The sequence below is a fragment of the Leptopilina boulardi genome, unplaced genomic scaffold (genome assembly GCF_019393585.1).
Source record: "Leptopilina boulardi isolate dan_hultmark-lab unplaced genomic scaffold, ZJU_Lbou_2.1 LbouV2_221, whole genome shotgun sequence".
In the NCBI taxonomy this organism is placed as follows: domain Eukaryota; kingdom Metazoa; phylum Arthropoda; class Insecta; order Hymenoptera; family Figitidae; genus Leptopilina; species Leptopilina boulardi.
This window is the reverse complement of record NW_026137776.1, coordinates 1,201,842-1,217,330: the sequence shown is the minus strand read 5'-3', so window position 1 is coordinate 1,217,330 and position 15,489 is coordinate 1,201,842. Positions and strand designations below refer to the sequence as shown.

At 24.6% G+C, this 15,489-nt stretch overlaps 2 protein-coding genes and 1 long non-coding RNA gene across 3 annotated transcripts in view; 1 reads left to right on the top strand and 2 right to left on the bottom strand.

Annotated features, from left to right (window-relative positions):
• Positions 1-2,111, bottom strand: part of LOC127279650 (ABC transporter G family member 23) — an 82,258-nt gene extending 80,147 nt beyond the window's left edge. The window contains exon 1 of the mRNA XM_051302156.1: positions 1,967-2,111. The gene's annotated coding sequence lies outside the window, so the exon portion shown is untranslated. The remainder of the gene's footprint in view (positions 1-1,966) is intronic.
• Positions 2,025-3,625, top strand: LOC127279660 (uncharacterized). The gene is made up of 3 exons (XR_007842664.1): positions 2,025-2,162; positions 2,931-3,106; positions 3,478-3,625. It is a non-coding gene; the product is annotated as an uncharacterized LOC127279660 (long non-coding RNA).
• A 2,642-nt stretch (positions 3,626-6,267) lies between these two features.
• Positions 6,268-15,371, bottom strand: LOC127279653 (allantoicase-like). The gene is made up of 8 exons (XM_051302163.1): positions 15,239-15,371; positions 13,117-13,179; positions 11,381-11,597; positions 10,524-10,612; positions 10,053-10,427; positions 7,154-7,336; positions 6,724-7,089; positions 6,268-6,649 (listed from the first exon to the last, which is right to left on the bottom strand). Exons 1-8 carry the CDS (start codon positions 15,284-15,286, stop codon positions 6,539-6,541), a joined length of 1,452 nt encoding a protein of 483 aa, XP_051158120.1. The 5' UTR covers positions 15,287-15,371; the 3' UTR covers positions 6,268-6,538.
• Positions 15,372-15,489: the final 118 nt, after the last annotated feature.

Genomic DNA, 15,489 nt, shown 5'->3' with positions numbered 1-15,489 from the left:
TTAAAAATAATTTTAAATATAATCTATTTTAGATTTTTGTTTTCTATTTCTAAAAAATAATAAAAATAACTTTTAAAAATACAATATAAAATGTCTGAATGAATTCTGTGATTGCAGTATGTATATATGAAGTCTTGAATGAAAAAGAGATTACGTGTGTTTTTAAAACGTTCGTTGTCAGTTCATCTTCTTCAAAAGCGAACTCGAAACCTACTTTATGAAATTGAAATCGTGAGAAATTTCCTTCTATACTTATAAAAGATGAGAAAGGACTAATTGACTCAATTTTTAAAATCATTCCAATTTGTCATGACATTGCTTACATTTTTGCTTGAATAAGAAAGTATATAAATCAAAACTTTTCAAATAAATAACAAATCATACTTAAAAAAAAAAAAATTTTCATCTTTTTAATGATTTCCCAATATAATATTTATTAACAAACTATAATTTTTATCAATTTTTGTATAATACATCATCACTTATGTAATTAATAATTTTTTCTATTTTTTATCATATTAATTTGTTCAATTATTTTGCCATATTAATTTTTTCTATTATTTATCATATTAATTTTTTCTATTATTTGCCATTTTAACATTTTCTATGATTTATAATATTAATTTTTTTATTATTAATAATTTTAATTTTGAAAATTTGAAAAAGCCCTTTAATCAAAAATTATTTTACAATATATCTTTACTGACTGAATAAATTGTGAATTTCAAAAAGGACTCAATTCGAAAAAGCGTGTCATTTTCGCATAACAAGGGATAGTGAAAATGACTCTTACGATTTTCAAAATTCTCAATTGATTATTTATTAATTAATTTTTAAATAATAATAATAATAATAATAATAATAATAATAATAATATAATAATAATAATAATAATATATTGTTGTTTTTATAAAAGTAGATAATTTATTTTATTTAATATTATTAAAATTCATTGTATAATTATATAGTGAAAACAAAATTTATTTGATTCAAATAATCAGTTACTTAAAAATCAAAATAAATATTTTTACTCAAACCAAATAATTTTTATTTGAATGAAATAAACTCTATTTGAACAATTTATTTCTGTATTTGAAACAAATAATATTTAATTGACTTTTAATTAATAATTATTTCCTTCAAGTATAAATATTTATTTTATAACCGATTATTTGAAATAAATAAATTCTAAAGGGCTATTTGGCCGTTGAAATGTAAATTATTTATAAATAAATAATAAAAGAAACCAGTTGAAGTTTCTAGAAAGCAAAACATTTTAAAAGAAAACAATTATTTTAAAATTGTTTATTCTTAAAATTTTATTGATAAAATTAGCAGTATATTTTTGATTGGTTTAATCTAAATAGACAAATTCAAATTTTAAATATTTTAAAACTAATAAAAAATTACAAAAATGATTAGTGAATTATTAATTCATAACTTTAATTTATTTAATTCCATCGTTCAACTTTTACGCAAAAAATTTTTTTTTTAAAATGTCCTCTATTAAAAAATTTTATCTATATTCTTAATTAATTAATAATAATAATAATAATAATAATTATGTAAAATAATAAAATAAAATAAAATAAAAAAAGAAGTCAAAATATAGAATAAATTAAAATACAATAATTATTATCAAGATTTGTAAAACTTCCACAAAAAAAAAAATCAGAGCGAAAAAACTATATGGTATATAGATACGGAGAACTATTACTAATTTTCAGCATGCAGTTTTAAGAATTTATGTTCCTAAAAGATATTAATTATAAACTTTTATAAAATTTTGATTTATTAAATGAAAAATAAAAAATCTTATTTTACACTTTATTATAAAAAAAAACTGCTTCTTACTATAAATTGAACAAAATTATAAGTGCATTATTTCTTTAAAAATAAAGAAGAAATGTGATTGCAAGAATGCGAAATATGTACGTATATATATATATATATGTAAAGAATCTACCAAAAGTGTTCACTAGGTCGCGCAGTTTTCTTTAGGTTCTCATTTGTTGATGTTTATTTTTTGAGGTTATATACAGTACACGCGGATATGAAATGTTTTTTTTTTTTTTCAACAAAAAAACGGAAGAGACCTCGGTAATAATCAAAGCTGTTCGTCCGAACGGTCTGAAAGGGAATCCCGTACTGACAGACATAAGGTATGTGGATACCACACTCACACACATGTCACATATATCTTCCATATACCTGATTGTTCGGTTATATGGTAAAAGTCACAGTGTATATACGATTGTATACATAGGGAGAGTATAGTGAATCACGTGACTCCTGCTTTTCCTATAATTGAAAAAATCGAAGATTTTTTTTTTAATAATGACACAGTGGTTGAATAATAGCTCATTCAGGAATTCAGGAAATAATGATTGAATAATAGTATTACGAATAAATGTTGCAATATAATCATATATAAATATTTTTTTTATATATAGTAAGAAGAAAATTTTTAAAATGAACTATGCTTTTTATTATGGCAACGTTAAAAAATATATAGTGAATGCAAGAGAAAACTGGAAAAAAGTAATTACAAATTTGAGAAAAAGAAAAAAAATTAAGTTTCTTTTTAACAATCTGTGATATAAAAGATAGGGGACGCATGATCATGTTCTAAAAATCATTAGTTAGAATTTTCATTTTATGGAATTTCATTTGTCTTAATAATTTTTTAGCCGAAGTTTTCTTTGTACGAATTAATATTTTGTAAGAATTTTCATCAAAATTATTTTCTCTATTACAGAATTTTTATATAACCGAAAATTCAGTTCACAGAATTTTTATTTACTCGAATCTGCATTTAACATAATAGGCATTTTAAGTGGGGGAAACCACATTACGGGGTTAAAAAAATCGAATTGTTTTTTTTTTTGCATAAATAGTCAGCTTATGTATTCAAAAGTATGTTGAAAAAGTTTTTACAGCGAAATTTGGTAGTCCTCTCTGTGCTACAGGCAATGAATGAAGCTTGCTCCGAGTAGCGAAGCAGGTTGGTAACGGCGTCGCTGAGGAAGTCCCTTTGTGAATTTATGATTTGACTTATGAAGATTTGGAAGGACTAATGTATGGTGCAGGAATAGCAGATTAAAGTGTAAGCACTTTAAATGGTTTGTTTCTTATCATTATTTTCAAATTTTCGATACTTTTTTCAAACGCGTTTTTGTCGAAACAGGATTTTTGAAATTGCTGTACAGTATAGTTCAAAATGTTATTGATCGATTTCAAAAAAGAAAATTGCAAATTTCTTCTTATTAAATTTATTATTAAGTGAACTAAACGTTAGAAAGAAAAAAAAATTTTTAATACCTTCTTTTTTAATCTCAAAGACGCAAAAAAATATGCCAAAAAATCAAACATTAACTTAAAAGTAGTGTCAATTTTTCAATATTTTCCTTTAAAATTTAGTTCAATTAATAATAAAATTTGTATAAAATGTGAATAACCTTCATTTTTTGTATTTAGATCAATTTTGTGGACTCCATCTTGCACAGCAATCATAAACTCAGACGGCACAGCTCCAGATTTAATGGCTGCTAACTAGGAATGTTTTTATTAAAAATGATTAAAAAAATTGTGAGACACAGATAAATATATGTGCAACATAATGTCATTCTTGCATTTCATTTAAAAAATTTTTTTCCCTTTTGAAAAAAATCCCGAAAAACGGCTAAAAAACAGCGTCCTAATGTGGTTTCCCTCCTTAAAGGATTTTTATTGATGTACAATTTCATTGGATAGAATTTTTTTTTAGATGAATTTTCATTAGTTCGAATTATTATTTAATATTTTCATATAATCGATTTTTCATTTTACCGAATTTTTACTCAACCGAAAAATCATTTAAAAAAATTTCTAATAGAAAAAATTTCTAATTTTCATTTGTCCGAAATTGCAAATAGCCAAACAAACAATCGACAGAAAGATTTCGGCGCGATTTTTAAAATCAACCAATCACAATTTTATGAATAATTTTTGATTGGTTGATTTTAAAAATAGCGCCGCTGTCGATTGTTTATTCGGCCATTTGGAATTTCGGACAAATGAAAATTCTATCAATTAGAAATTCTGTTAATTGATTTTTTGGTTAAGTAAAAATTCTGTAAAATGCAAAATCAGTTATATGGAAATTATATCAAATAATAATTCGAACAAATGAAAATTCATCTGAAAGAATAAAATGAAAATTCTATGCAATGAAATTCTACCCAATAAAAATTCTTTAAAATGCCTCTGTTATGTTAAATGAGAATTCAAGCAAATAAAAAATCTGACAAATAAAAATTCGAACAATTAAAAATTCTGTGAAGTGAATTTTCGGTTATATAAAAATTCTGTAATATAGTAAATCGATTTGATGAAAATTCTGCAAAATACTAATTCGAATAAATAAAAATTTGGCTCAAAAATAATTAAGAAAATTCGATAAAATGAAAATTCTAACTAATGATTTTTAGAACATAATCATACGTTCCAAAGATAGTTTAGAGTTATTTAAAATATTTACGATAATTTTTAAACGTTTTTCGAATTTTTTGAGGTGCCATAAGAAAATTTTGTTCAAAAATTCGTTTTTGTCCAACATGCACGAGAAATTTGACATTCTGTTCTTGTATAGCGGGCGGAAAGTATCATTTTGTCGACTAAGTAACAATTGTCCAGTGTGAAGTCAATACGCATGAATTTCCCATAAAAATCAATGTTTATAATTTTTATTTTAAAGAATTTTATTATAGATATAATTAATTTTAAGACCAGTTTTGATTTTTTGAATTAGCGTTTGACAGAATTTTTTTAAACAAATTTTTAGATACCGAATTTCAGAGAATTATTATTTTACAGATAATTTCACATTACCAACTTTTTTTTATTTTATTGAAAATTGGTAGTTTTACAAAAATGGAAATTTGGCGTTTTAAGAATTCTATTAATTTAAAATTCGGGAAAATGTAGATTTGGTAATTTGGAAATTTTGTTATTTGAAAATTAATCAATTAAAATTCTGTTAAATGAAAATTCAGCTAAATTATTTATATTAAAGCGCATGAATTTTCCCTAAAAAATTAATAAGAATTTTTATTATAAAGTATTTTTACTCGAAATAATTATTTTTTAGACGAATTTTCTAATTAAAATTTGATAGATTTTCTTTTATACGATTTATTTTACATAACAAAATTTTTAGCTACCGAATTTTTGTTTGGCAGAATTTTTATTTTATAATCATTTAATTTACATACGTGTTATTTTATTTGAGAGAATTTTAATTTAAAAGTGTTCAACGGTCTCAGAAATTCTTTTGCAAAAAGGGACCATTAATTTTCGCCCTATACAAATGGCACTGAACGTAAAAATGATAAACATTGATTTTAAAACACTTTTTTCTCGAATTATGAATACTTTTTATAAAATCGGCAAACATACCAAGAATTCTTATCTTATAAATTTCCTAAATCTGAAAGATTTTTCGAATCTATGCAAAAACACGATTGCAAAATTGGAAATAAGAAAGTAATATAATGACGGGTGCGATTTCTGCCATCTAACGGCGACAGAACGTAATAAAGCTATCATTATATTACTTTACTATTTTCAATTTTGCAATCGCGTTTATTGCATCCAAAAAATCTTTCGGATTTAGAAAATTTATAAGATAAGAATTCTTGGTGCGTTGGTCGATTTTATAAAACGTGTCCATAATTCGAGAAGAAAGTGTTTTAAAATCAATGTTTATCATTTTTACATTCAGTGCCAGTTTTATAGGGCGATAATTAAAGGTCTCTCTTTGCTAAAGAATTTCAGAGACTGTTCACAACACACTTAACAGAATTCATCAAATTTTATGTGATTTGAATTTTTTCGGTGCAATTTTTAAAATTGACCAATCAAGATTTTCTCGATAATTTCTAATTGGTCAATTTTAAAAATTACGAAGCTTTCGAAGAACTCCGAGGTCATTTTTTCGGACTCTTTTCGAATTACTATGTTGTTGTGGACTATAATTGTTGATTGATTTCATGTAAATTCTGAAACATTTTTGAATTCTCCTTTTCTTTAAAAAAAAATGTAAAAATTCTTCGGATTTAAACAAAACTCATGTTCTTGAGGTCGCTGACAACAAATCTGTTTTAGTTTTTCAAAATTAAAACTGTCAGATCTATAACATGGTGATCGAACTTTTAATACTTGATTTAATTGAAACTATGGTGACTTGGACGTTTATCAAAGGTTAAAATAATGTATGGAAACATTAAATATGTGAAAAACAAACTTATTATTTAAATAATAGACATATTCGAAGTGTTAACAAATATAAATAATAAATAATTTAAAACTAATATGTATTCATATTTTCTATAATAAATTAAAAAAATTCATGATAGTTTATTAGCTTACACATATATTAAAGTATATATTCAAAAAAAATTTCTTCGTCGAAGTTATTGCTTAGGTTTTTAGCTTTCAAAAATATTTTGAAGTTATATCCGCAAATTGTGAGGCTCGAATTAAAGAATAATTTATTTCGTTATACCCTTGAAATACTACCATCAGGGGCAATTGAAACTATCACATAATTAATAGAGCCATTTTCATTGCGATCATTCAATTCAAAATTATGTTCCTTGTCTGGAAATAACTAAACAAAAAAATATTGATTTATCATTATGTGTGATTTTCATTTAGAGATAACATTAATTTTTTCAAATTTACCTTTTGAAGTGGCAATAGAAATTTCCAATTAACGTCCTGAACATTTTTTTCACAAGAAACTATAACTCTTTCAACTTGTATATTTTCAGCATGATTGCCTTTAATTAATTCTCTTGAGGGCTTAATTAAATTTTTAGAAACACCATAATGAGCATTCATAATTCCCCTACAAACATCTCTATTTTCGATTGACACTAAATCTATTAAATTATTATTATTAACAGCATTCCAGTTAGGTTGAATAAAACCACAAATTCTTACTCTTGAAATACCACCATCAGGAGCAATTGAAATTTTCACATAATTAATAGGATCATTTTCAATGCGATCATTCAATTCAAAATTATGCTCTTGATCTGGAAATAACTGAAAAAGAATATTATTTTATTAATTTTATACTTTAATTTTTGGATTATTTTTTGAAATTTACCTTTTGAGGTGTCAGTAGAAGTTTCCATTTAACGTCCTTAATATTTTCATCAGAAGAAACTAAAGCGCCTTCGACTTTTATATTTTGAGGATAGTTGCCTTTAAAATGAATAGTATCAACATGAATGGAGGAGATTTTTCCCACATGACCCAATTTAAATAAGGCCCATTCATCACCGTAAGACTGTAATAAAAATATGTCTATTAGTATATATATGGTAATAAAATATAGACAAAATTTTGACCCACTTCAGAACCAAGAACCAGACTATGCTTTTTCAAAGCATTTTGATGTGCTGAATCCGAATCTGACCTCAAAATTGACCTGGCACGTCAGGTTTTTGAAATACTCTAACTTAAAAGTGCAAAAATGACATTTTTTGACCGTATTTGAGGTCATGTAACATAATAATTTTGTTCAAAAATGTTGTTACAGCATCTGAAAGTACTATTCTTACCCTTTAAAATGCATTTTGAAACTTTTAAAATTCTTTATTTGACTCTGAGTTATCGTCATTTACCCCTTTGAATCATACATTTATCGCTCAAATGCACTATGGAGGGTTTTAAGGGTCGCTGATTATGAATCGGAAGTCAGATTTTTCAAAATTCAAAATGGCGGACAATTTTTTTTAAATTGATCAAATCCGCTCGAAACTGGTTACTCGGGGGGTTTTCGGGGTCAATGATTACCAATCCGATGTCATTTTTTTACAATTCAAAATGGCGGATCCAACATGACGGACGACATTTTAAAAATCGAACGCAATTTGCTTGAAACTTTGTTATTCGGGGGTTTTTGGCTTCGCTGATTACGAATTTGATGTCAGTTTTTTAAAATTCAAAATGACGGATCCAATATGGCGAAAAATTTTCTTTAAATTGATCAAGTCCGCTCGAAACTGGTTACTTGGGGATTTTTGAGATCGCTGATTACGAATATGATGTTGAAACCGCCATTTTGAATTTTGAAAATTTAACATCATAGTCGTAATCAGCGACCCCAAAAACCCCCGAGTTACAAGTTTCAGGCAAATCCGATCAATTTTTTATTTTGTCATCCAACATTTTGAATTTTAAAAAACCGGTGCCAGATTCGTAATTAGCGACCCCAAAAACTTTATAGGCATTATTGTCAGATTATGTCGTGTTGTTGTTTAGTCACAATTACATTTATTGTTAAAAAAAACGCTTTTTTTAAACTTAATTATAACATTTATTTTGTTAATAAAAAAACATTTTTTTAATGCAGTAATATTGTAATAGATGTTGTAAAATACATTTTAAATATATTTTGTTATTAGAATGTGTAAAATACTGGTTCACTTCTCTGAAGTTGTCGTCGACGCTCAGCGCCGAAAATTGTTTTTCACAGGACTAAAAATGTCAAATTATTTTTTTATTTTTTTAAAATGATTTTCGGTTCAAATAATGCCTTGAGAAATGGTTTTCACGGTATTATGTGGACCCAAAACTTTCTTAATATAAAAATGATTTGATATTTTAGGTCCTGTGAAAATTAATTTTCGACGCTGAGCATCGACGCCAACTTCTTGAAGGTGAAAATTAAAATGCACGATGCGCCAGAAGGTGGTTTAAATAAAAATGAATTGGCACTTAAAAATTCTTTTTGATTATGATTCTTAGATGAATAACAAACATTTCTTAATAGTTTTTAAAATCAGTTTACGTGCCCGATTTAAATAAAATTGAGTTTTTATATAAAAACAATGTTTTATGGGGAATCAGAATTTATTTAATCTAATAAATACTGTAATAAATGATAAAATAATTACTTATTTTCAATTTTACATATAAAAAATTATATTGCTGTAGTGTTTGTGTCCGATTTTAAAAAATTAAATTATAATGTTAAAAGAACGATTTTAAGAGTGACAAAATTTATTTAAGAGAGTCGAATGATCTCTGAAATTTTTTGGCAAGAAGAGACCTTTAATTATCGCTCTATAAAAACGGCACTAAACGTGAAAATGATAAACATTGATTTTAAAATACTTTCTTCTCGAAAGACGGACACTTTTTATAAAAGCAGCTAGAGATCCTTATCTTATATAAATTTCCTAAATCCGAAAGATTATGCGAATCCATACAAAAACATGATTGCAAAACGAAAAGTAATATAATGAGGGGTTCATTACCTCCTGCCGCCGTTATATGGCAGCAGCATGCAGGGCGCACAAAGTCGCAGCTGTTATTAGATTACTTTTCTACTTTTTGTTTTGCAACCATGTTTTTCTATGGATTCGTACAGTCTTTTGGATTTAGGAAATTTATAAGATGAGGATTTTGGCTGATTTTGTTAAAAGTGTTCGTGTTTCGAGAAAAAAGTATTTTAAAATCAATACTATTTCACGTTCAGAGCGATAATTAAAGCTCTCTTCTTGCCAAAGAATTTCAGATACCGTTCGACACTCTTAATGCATAAATATAAAAACGAAACAAGAAAATAACTTCATTGTTAATAAATTTATATGAACCCAAATCTAAAACATCTATTATCTATACGCATATAAGTATACATTAAATAAATTCTGGTTCCTCATAAAATACTATTTTTAAATATTTAAAACTCAATTTGTTTTAAATTGGGCGCGTAAGCTGATTTTAAAACCTATTGAAAAAAGTTTTTTATTCATCTTAGAATCGAATGACGATAACTTAGAGCCAAATAAAGATTTGAATAGTAGAATAGTATTTTCAGATACTCTAACGATCTTTTTGAAGAAAAAAATATCTTAAAAACCCGAAGTTCTGAGTCAATTCTGAGGTCAGATTCGTATTCAGCACATCAAAATGCTTCGAAAAAGTATAGTTCTAAAGTAGGTCAAAATTTTTTCTGCCTGTTATTATAAAATTGAAATATTTTTTCTTCACATTACCTTAATTATTCCATTTGAATCAAGTTTTATTATTGGAGGTCTATCGTGTTTTCTAGCCGTTTCCCAGCCATCGCCCATATTTATTCCTCTTCCAGGTTTAATTAAATTTTTAGGATGTCCATAATGTGCATCACTAAATCCCATACAAACACCTCCATTTTCAATTGACAATAAATCAATTAGTGTATTACTATTAACAGCGTGCCATTCGGGTTTAGCAAAACCATAAACTCTTAGTCTTGCAATTCCACCGTCAGGAAAAATATTTAATCTTAAATGAGTCCATTTTTCTTCTGACATTATTTCTACATAGTGTTTCCTTGTCTCGGGATATCCAGGTTGTAATTTTGTCATTGGTATTAAAGTTGTCCATTCCTAATTAAATTAATTTCTCTTTATATTCAATATATATTCAAATTAAAAATTGATACAACTTCTATTTCATATATATATATATATATAAATATGTACCTCAGTCTTTAAATCAGTCATTGTTTTTAGATCCTTATCACTAGCGGCAGAACCAAGTTGAGAAAATCGTTTAGGGAAGGCATTTTCTTCTGCAATGAGTAATTATTTAAGAAATTTAATTTAAAACAAATTGGGAGAAATTCTCACGTGACTTATTGTTATTATAAGAAATTATGTGTTTTGCAAAAACCAAACTTTCTCTAAAATGAAAAAGAATAAATATTTCTAATCTTTCAATGAATTAAATTTTTCTAAAATATTTAGAAAATATTATGTATACTGTGTGGGTATTTTTAAACAAAAATGAGAACAAAAATTCTGGCTAATACACAAACGTCGCGTGAGTGTATCAGTGGTGCCAGAAGCAGCGCCAATGCGAGCTGCTGGCCGATGAATGAACTAGGAAACAACACAGTTTAACGTTTACTGCTTTATTTCTATTACTTTTGCGTTAAATTATAGTAAATTATAATTATTATAATTATAATTATAGTAAATTAAAAAATGTTAACCCTAAATCTTTTTTTCATTTTAGAGAAAGTTTCAGTGTCCTAAAAAAAATTTCTAACTACTTGAATTTAAATGGTTACTATAAAAAAAGAGTTAAAAAAGGTTGAATTAATAAAAATATATATATATATATATATATATATACAACAAGCCTATAAATAAATTTAATTTAAGAAAAAAAATGTTTTATTACATTAAAATATTTAAATGAATTCCTCAAAATTTTACACTTCATCCAATCTTATTTTTAATTTCAAAGAGTATAACAATCAAATTTTTTGTTAACTCTGTTCTCTAAATGTACAATAAGATAATTACGTATTTTTAAAAAGAAAAATAAAACTCACCTTGAGGTGTTAATCGAGCTGCTTGAATAGAAAATCTCGGAGCATGATTACCGGTGAAAAAAGCAGTATCTACACATATGCCTTTGATAACGGAAGATCGTCCCAATGCAATTATTGTCCAGTCATGACCAGCAATTCTTTTTCTTCTTGTTTCCCAACCATCCATCCATTTTCCATTGCTTGTAAACAAATTTTCTTTCCACTCAACATCTTCTTCCTAAAGAAAAAGAAATTTTTTCTTTATATTTTACTTCAACCCTTTCATATATAGATGAAATTTTAGAAAAAAATATTTCTTAATTTAAATATAGAGATCTGTTTAATAGATTTTTTTTAATTTAACACTGTTTGTAAGTTTTATTTTAATATATAGAAATGGCGCATGTAAATTTCCACTGGAATTACAGTAGGACGTCCGAAATATGTCATATCTTCATATTTTTGACACCTACCTCACCCTGCTTTTCTCTATTATTCTAGTTCCCCACCATGTATCGAAAAAAGCTACCATTCCTTGCAAAGATACAATAATTCGTGTATCGTTCGAAGATCATTTTAAGATTGATTTTATTCTATCTGTATTGAATTTACTGTATTTTTATTCATGTATGTTTAAATGAAATATATTTTATCAACAAAAATGTATTATTGAATTAAACTTAAATATGTTTGACTGTATAGCAAAAATATACTAAGTTTGAATTAACCTTTAAACTGATACGTGCCGAAAAATCACACTAACTGATTTCACCGGTCTGTCAGACCGCTATTCCTTTTTTATGTTATTTTATTGATTTTAAATTTTGTAAAGTCAATTGTTGTATATATTTTTTATTTTTTATGATTAAAAAGTCAATTTCTATATTGTTTCGTTTTAATTTTTTTATTTTTACTACTGAAAAGCTCAAGTTCTTATTGTACTTTAAAAAAAAGTTATAAGCGATGAAAGTTTTAATAGCGGTCTGTCAGACCGCTAAATCAGTTTAAAGGTTAAACATAGAGTAAAAGTGACCGACGTCTGCTATTAAAAACGATAATAACTATAAAAATAATAATATTGAATTAAATATCACTAGTAAATTAATTAATATACAATATTTAGAAACTGATACAGTTGACACAAAATTTTATATGTTTATATTTTCTTTAATATTTGACTTTCTAAAAAACTAACCTCAAAAAATTTTCTTTATTGATTACAAATTTTATAAACATGAAGGAGGTTCATATGAAGAAATTGTTAAATAATTATATTTTAAAAGCAACTTTTTTTTGTACATTAAATTTGTGATAATATTAATGAATATCATTTTACTTAAATTATTATTATAAAATCTTATCAAAGTGTTTTTTAATTTTAAACTTATGTATTTTAAATTTTAACCCAAATCTTTTATTTGAAATTTATTTTCTAACTAAATCTTTAATAAATTCCGATAAAATGTGATTTAAAGTTAAAAGTATGCTGTGTGTATGGTATCTGTCACTGCAACCGTTACTCTAATCCCAGATAGCACAATAATTTGCAGCAAGTTGACAATGCCAAATTGCAAGTTTGCATTGCCAACTTGCTGCAAAACTGTGGCAAATATCGATATGTCCACCCTTTTTAAATAAGTTTCAAACAAATTCTAACAATTTTTTAAAAAAATTTCTGCTATTTTGATTTTTTAAAATCTAATTATATAAGCCAATCATAATTTACTATATAATAAAGAGTATTAACTATAAATTACCTTGAGTAAATTTTCAGCAGTGGCAAACCAGTCGTCCGTACTAAAAAGTATTTTTCCTCCATTCTGTAGATTCAAAATATTTAAAAATTATTATTTAATAATTTTCTAATGTATTTTTTATAAAAAAAATAAATTTTGTTTATAAATTGCAAAAAAAAATATTCTTTTTGAATAATAACAATTTTCTAAAAAAAAAAAAAAAAAGGTTTTGAAAAAATATGTTAAAGTTATTTTCCGAAAAAAATTTGTAATAGAAGGAAAAAATCTTTCGAAAATACAGAAGTGAAAAATTTGTGTCTCTTATCGTATATTATAATATTTCAACAAGAAATTTTAAATGACATTGAAAACTTAGATTAACAAACATAAACTGAATGCCTCAAGTAATACTTGCGTAGATACTGATGATACTGATTAAATATTAATCCCTAACCTTTCGCTAGAATATAAATGTTAAATACGAAATGAATTGAAGAAATAAATACATATAGTAATAATAGAATAAAAATTAATTTATCAGTTGAGGAAACACATTTTTTTTTAATGAATTGCAAAAGTTTGATAAAAATTTATATACATAGTATACATAAAACATGAAAAATTTTTAAAATAAAAAAATATTGAAATGATTATAATTCTCTTGGCGCTAGAGTTGAAATAAAAATATGCGTTTTTTTTATGGAAGATTAAACTACTTATACATGTTATGATAGATTATGGTCGATTTTTTTCAAATTAAATATAAATGTGCATCTGTATAATGATTAGATATTATATATTGTTTAAAGTGCAAACAAAAGTCAAGAAAATTATTGATGTACTTGTTTAACATTGTAAATCTTAGTGTAAACATATTTCGATTAAGTATATAGGTATACGTTATCTTTGTATTTTTGCAAAAAAAAAACAATGCTAATTCTTTTTTCTTAAAATATTTTTAGAAGAAAATTTATTTGATTCAAATAATCAATTATCAAATTATTTAAACCTTGTGATAATAAAAACAAATTTAACAAATCTTTCAATATATTTTTGCTTCTACTGCTTATATAAAGTAAAACATTTTTTTTTGTAAAATATAAAAATTAAAAAATTTTTAACCAAAAAAATTATTTTTATTATTTTTTTGTACTTTACTTTTATTTCAAAATTCCTGCAAAACTGTTAAAGGCCTTGAAATATTTATTAATAAAATTTTAAAAAATACATTTTTTAAACTAAGAAAAAAATGAAAAAAATAACTTCTTTTTATATAAACGTTCATGTAATTTTTAAATATGAATAAGTTAAAAATTAATATGCTTATAATAATTATAATTCTAATGGTTTTAAAATTTAAGTAAAAAAAATTATATAAATAATAAATGCAAATTTTGAAAAATGAAAAATACTGTTTTAATTGTTCGAAAATTTGTGACCGGAAAAAAAACGGGAAATTACCGGGAATCCAATTTTATAAAGAAAAAAAATTTTTCAGTAATTTCCTATTTTATCAACTTATTTAATAATTTAAATTTGACTATTTTTTTAAAATTAATATTTAGTTATTTTTCACTAAATTGGAAAAGAAAAAAATTTCAGCCAAGGTTTTACTTATAATTATACTTTTAAATAATTCATATTTAGAAAGTAGTAAATTAATTCATTAAAACATAACTTAATTTCTAATTATTAAAAATGGTATTATCAATAATGATTAGCTTCTAACTTCTCTAACAAATCTAAGATCAAAAGTTCACACGCGACAGACACGCTTATTATTTCACAGTTTAAAAGAAAACTAATTACATTACAAAGTAGTATAGACAATTTTTTTTTATTGTTACATTTTTTCAGCTTTTACACAGTAAAAGATAATACAATAGAAAATATTTGTAATTTATATGTAAATTTGTTTAAAAATATTCTACTTCAAAAAAAAAAGTGCCAAATGAAATACAATAATCAATTAATTTACCTTACATGATTATTTACTTTACTTTCAAAATATAAATATTTTTAGAAATTTATTTTTTTTTGTAAAAAAAATTAATAGCAAAATTATAACAAATTAATAAAAAAAAATTTTATTGTATTAAACTTTTTTATTTTTAATTTATTAAATTAATTTATTGTCTCTTACTCGTTCTGAAGCAAGTTCGTTGAGATGAGTAAAATTAGGTATCGACATGATGATGTTCTTTCAATTAGCCCCTTAATACTGAACTGAGAATTATTAGTTGAATCAAGTTTATATACGAGATGTATTATCGGCATTTTTTTAAAAATTAATCTCCATCGTAAGCTACTTTTCACTTTATGACGGAATTCTTAACTTGAATGAATATTTTTTTTTTAAATCCTTAATGTTTTTACATAAATAAAAACTGTTTT

Bases quoted from the DNA above. Each gene is read 5' to 3' on its own strand.
- LOC127279653 (XM_051302163.1), bottom strand. From the start codon at position 15,286: ATGTCGATACCTAATTTTACTCATCTCAACGAACTTGCTTCAGAACGA. The intron at 11,598-13,116 runs GTAATTTATAGT...CTTTTTCTTTAG, and splicing joins CTGCTGAAAATTTACTCAAG to GAAGAAGATGTTGAGTGGAA. The intron at 10,428-10,523 runs GTACATATTTAT...TAATTTAATTAG, and splicing joins TGACTGATTTAAAGACTGAG to GAATGGACAACTTTAATACC.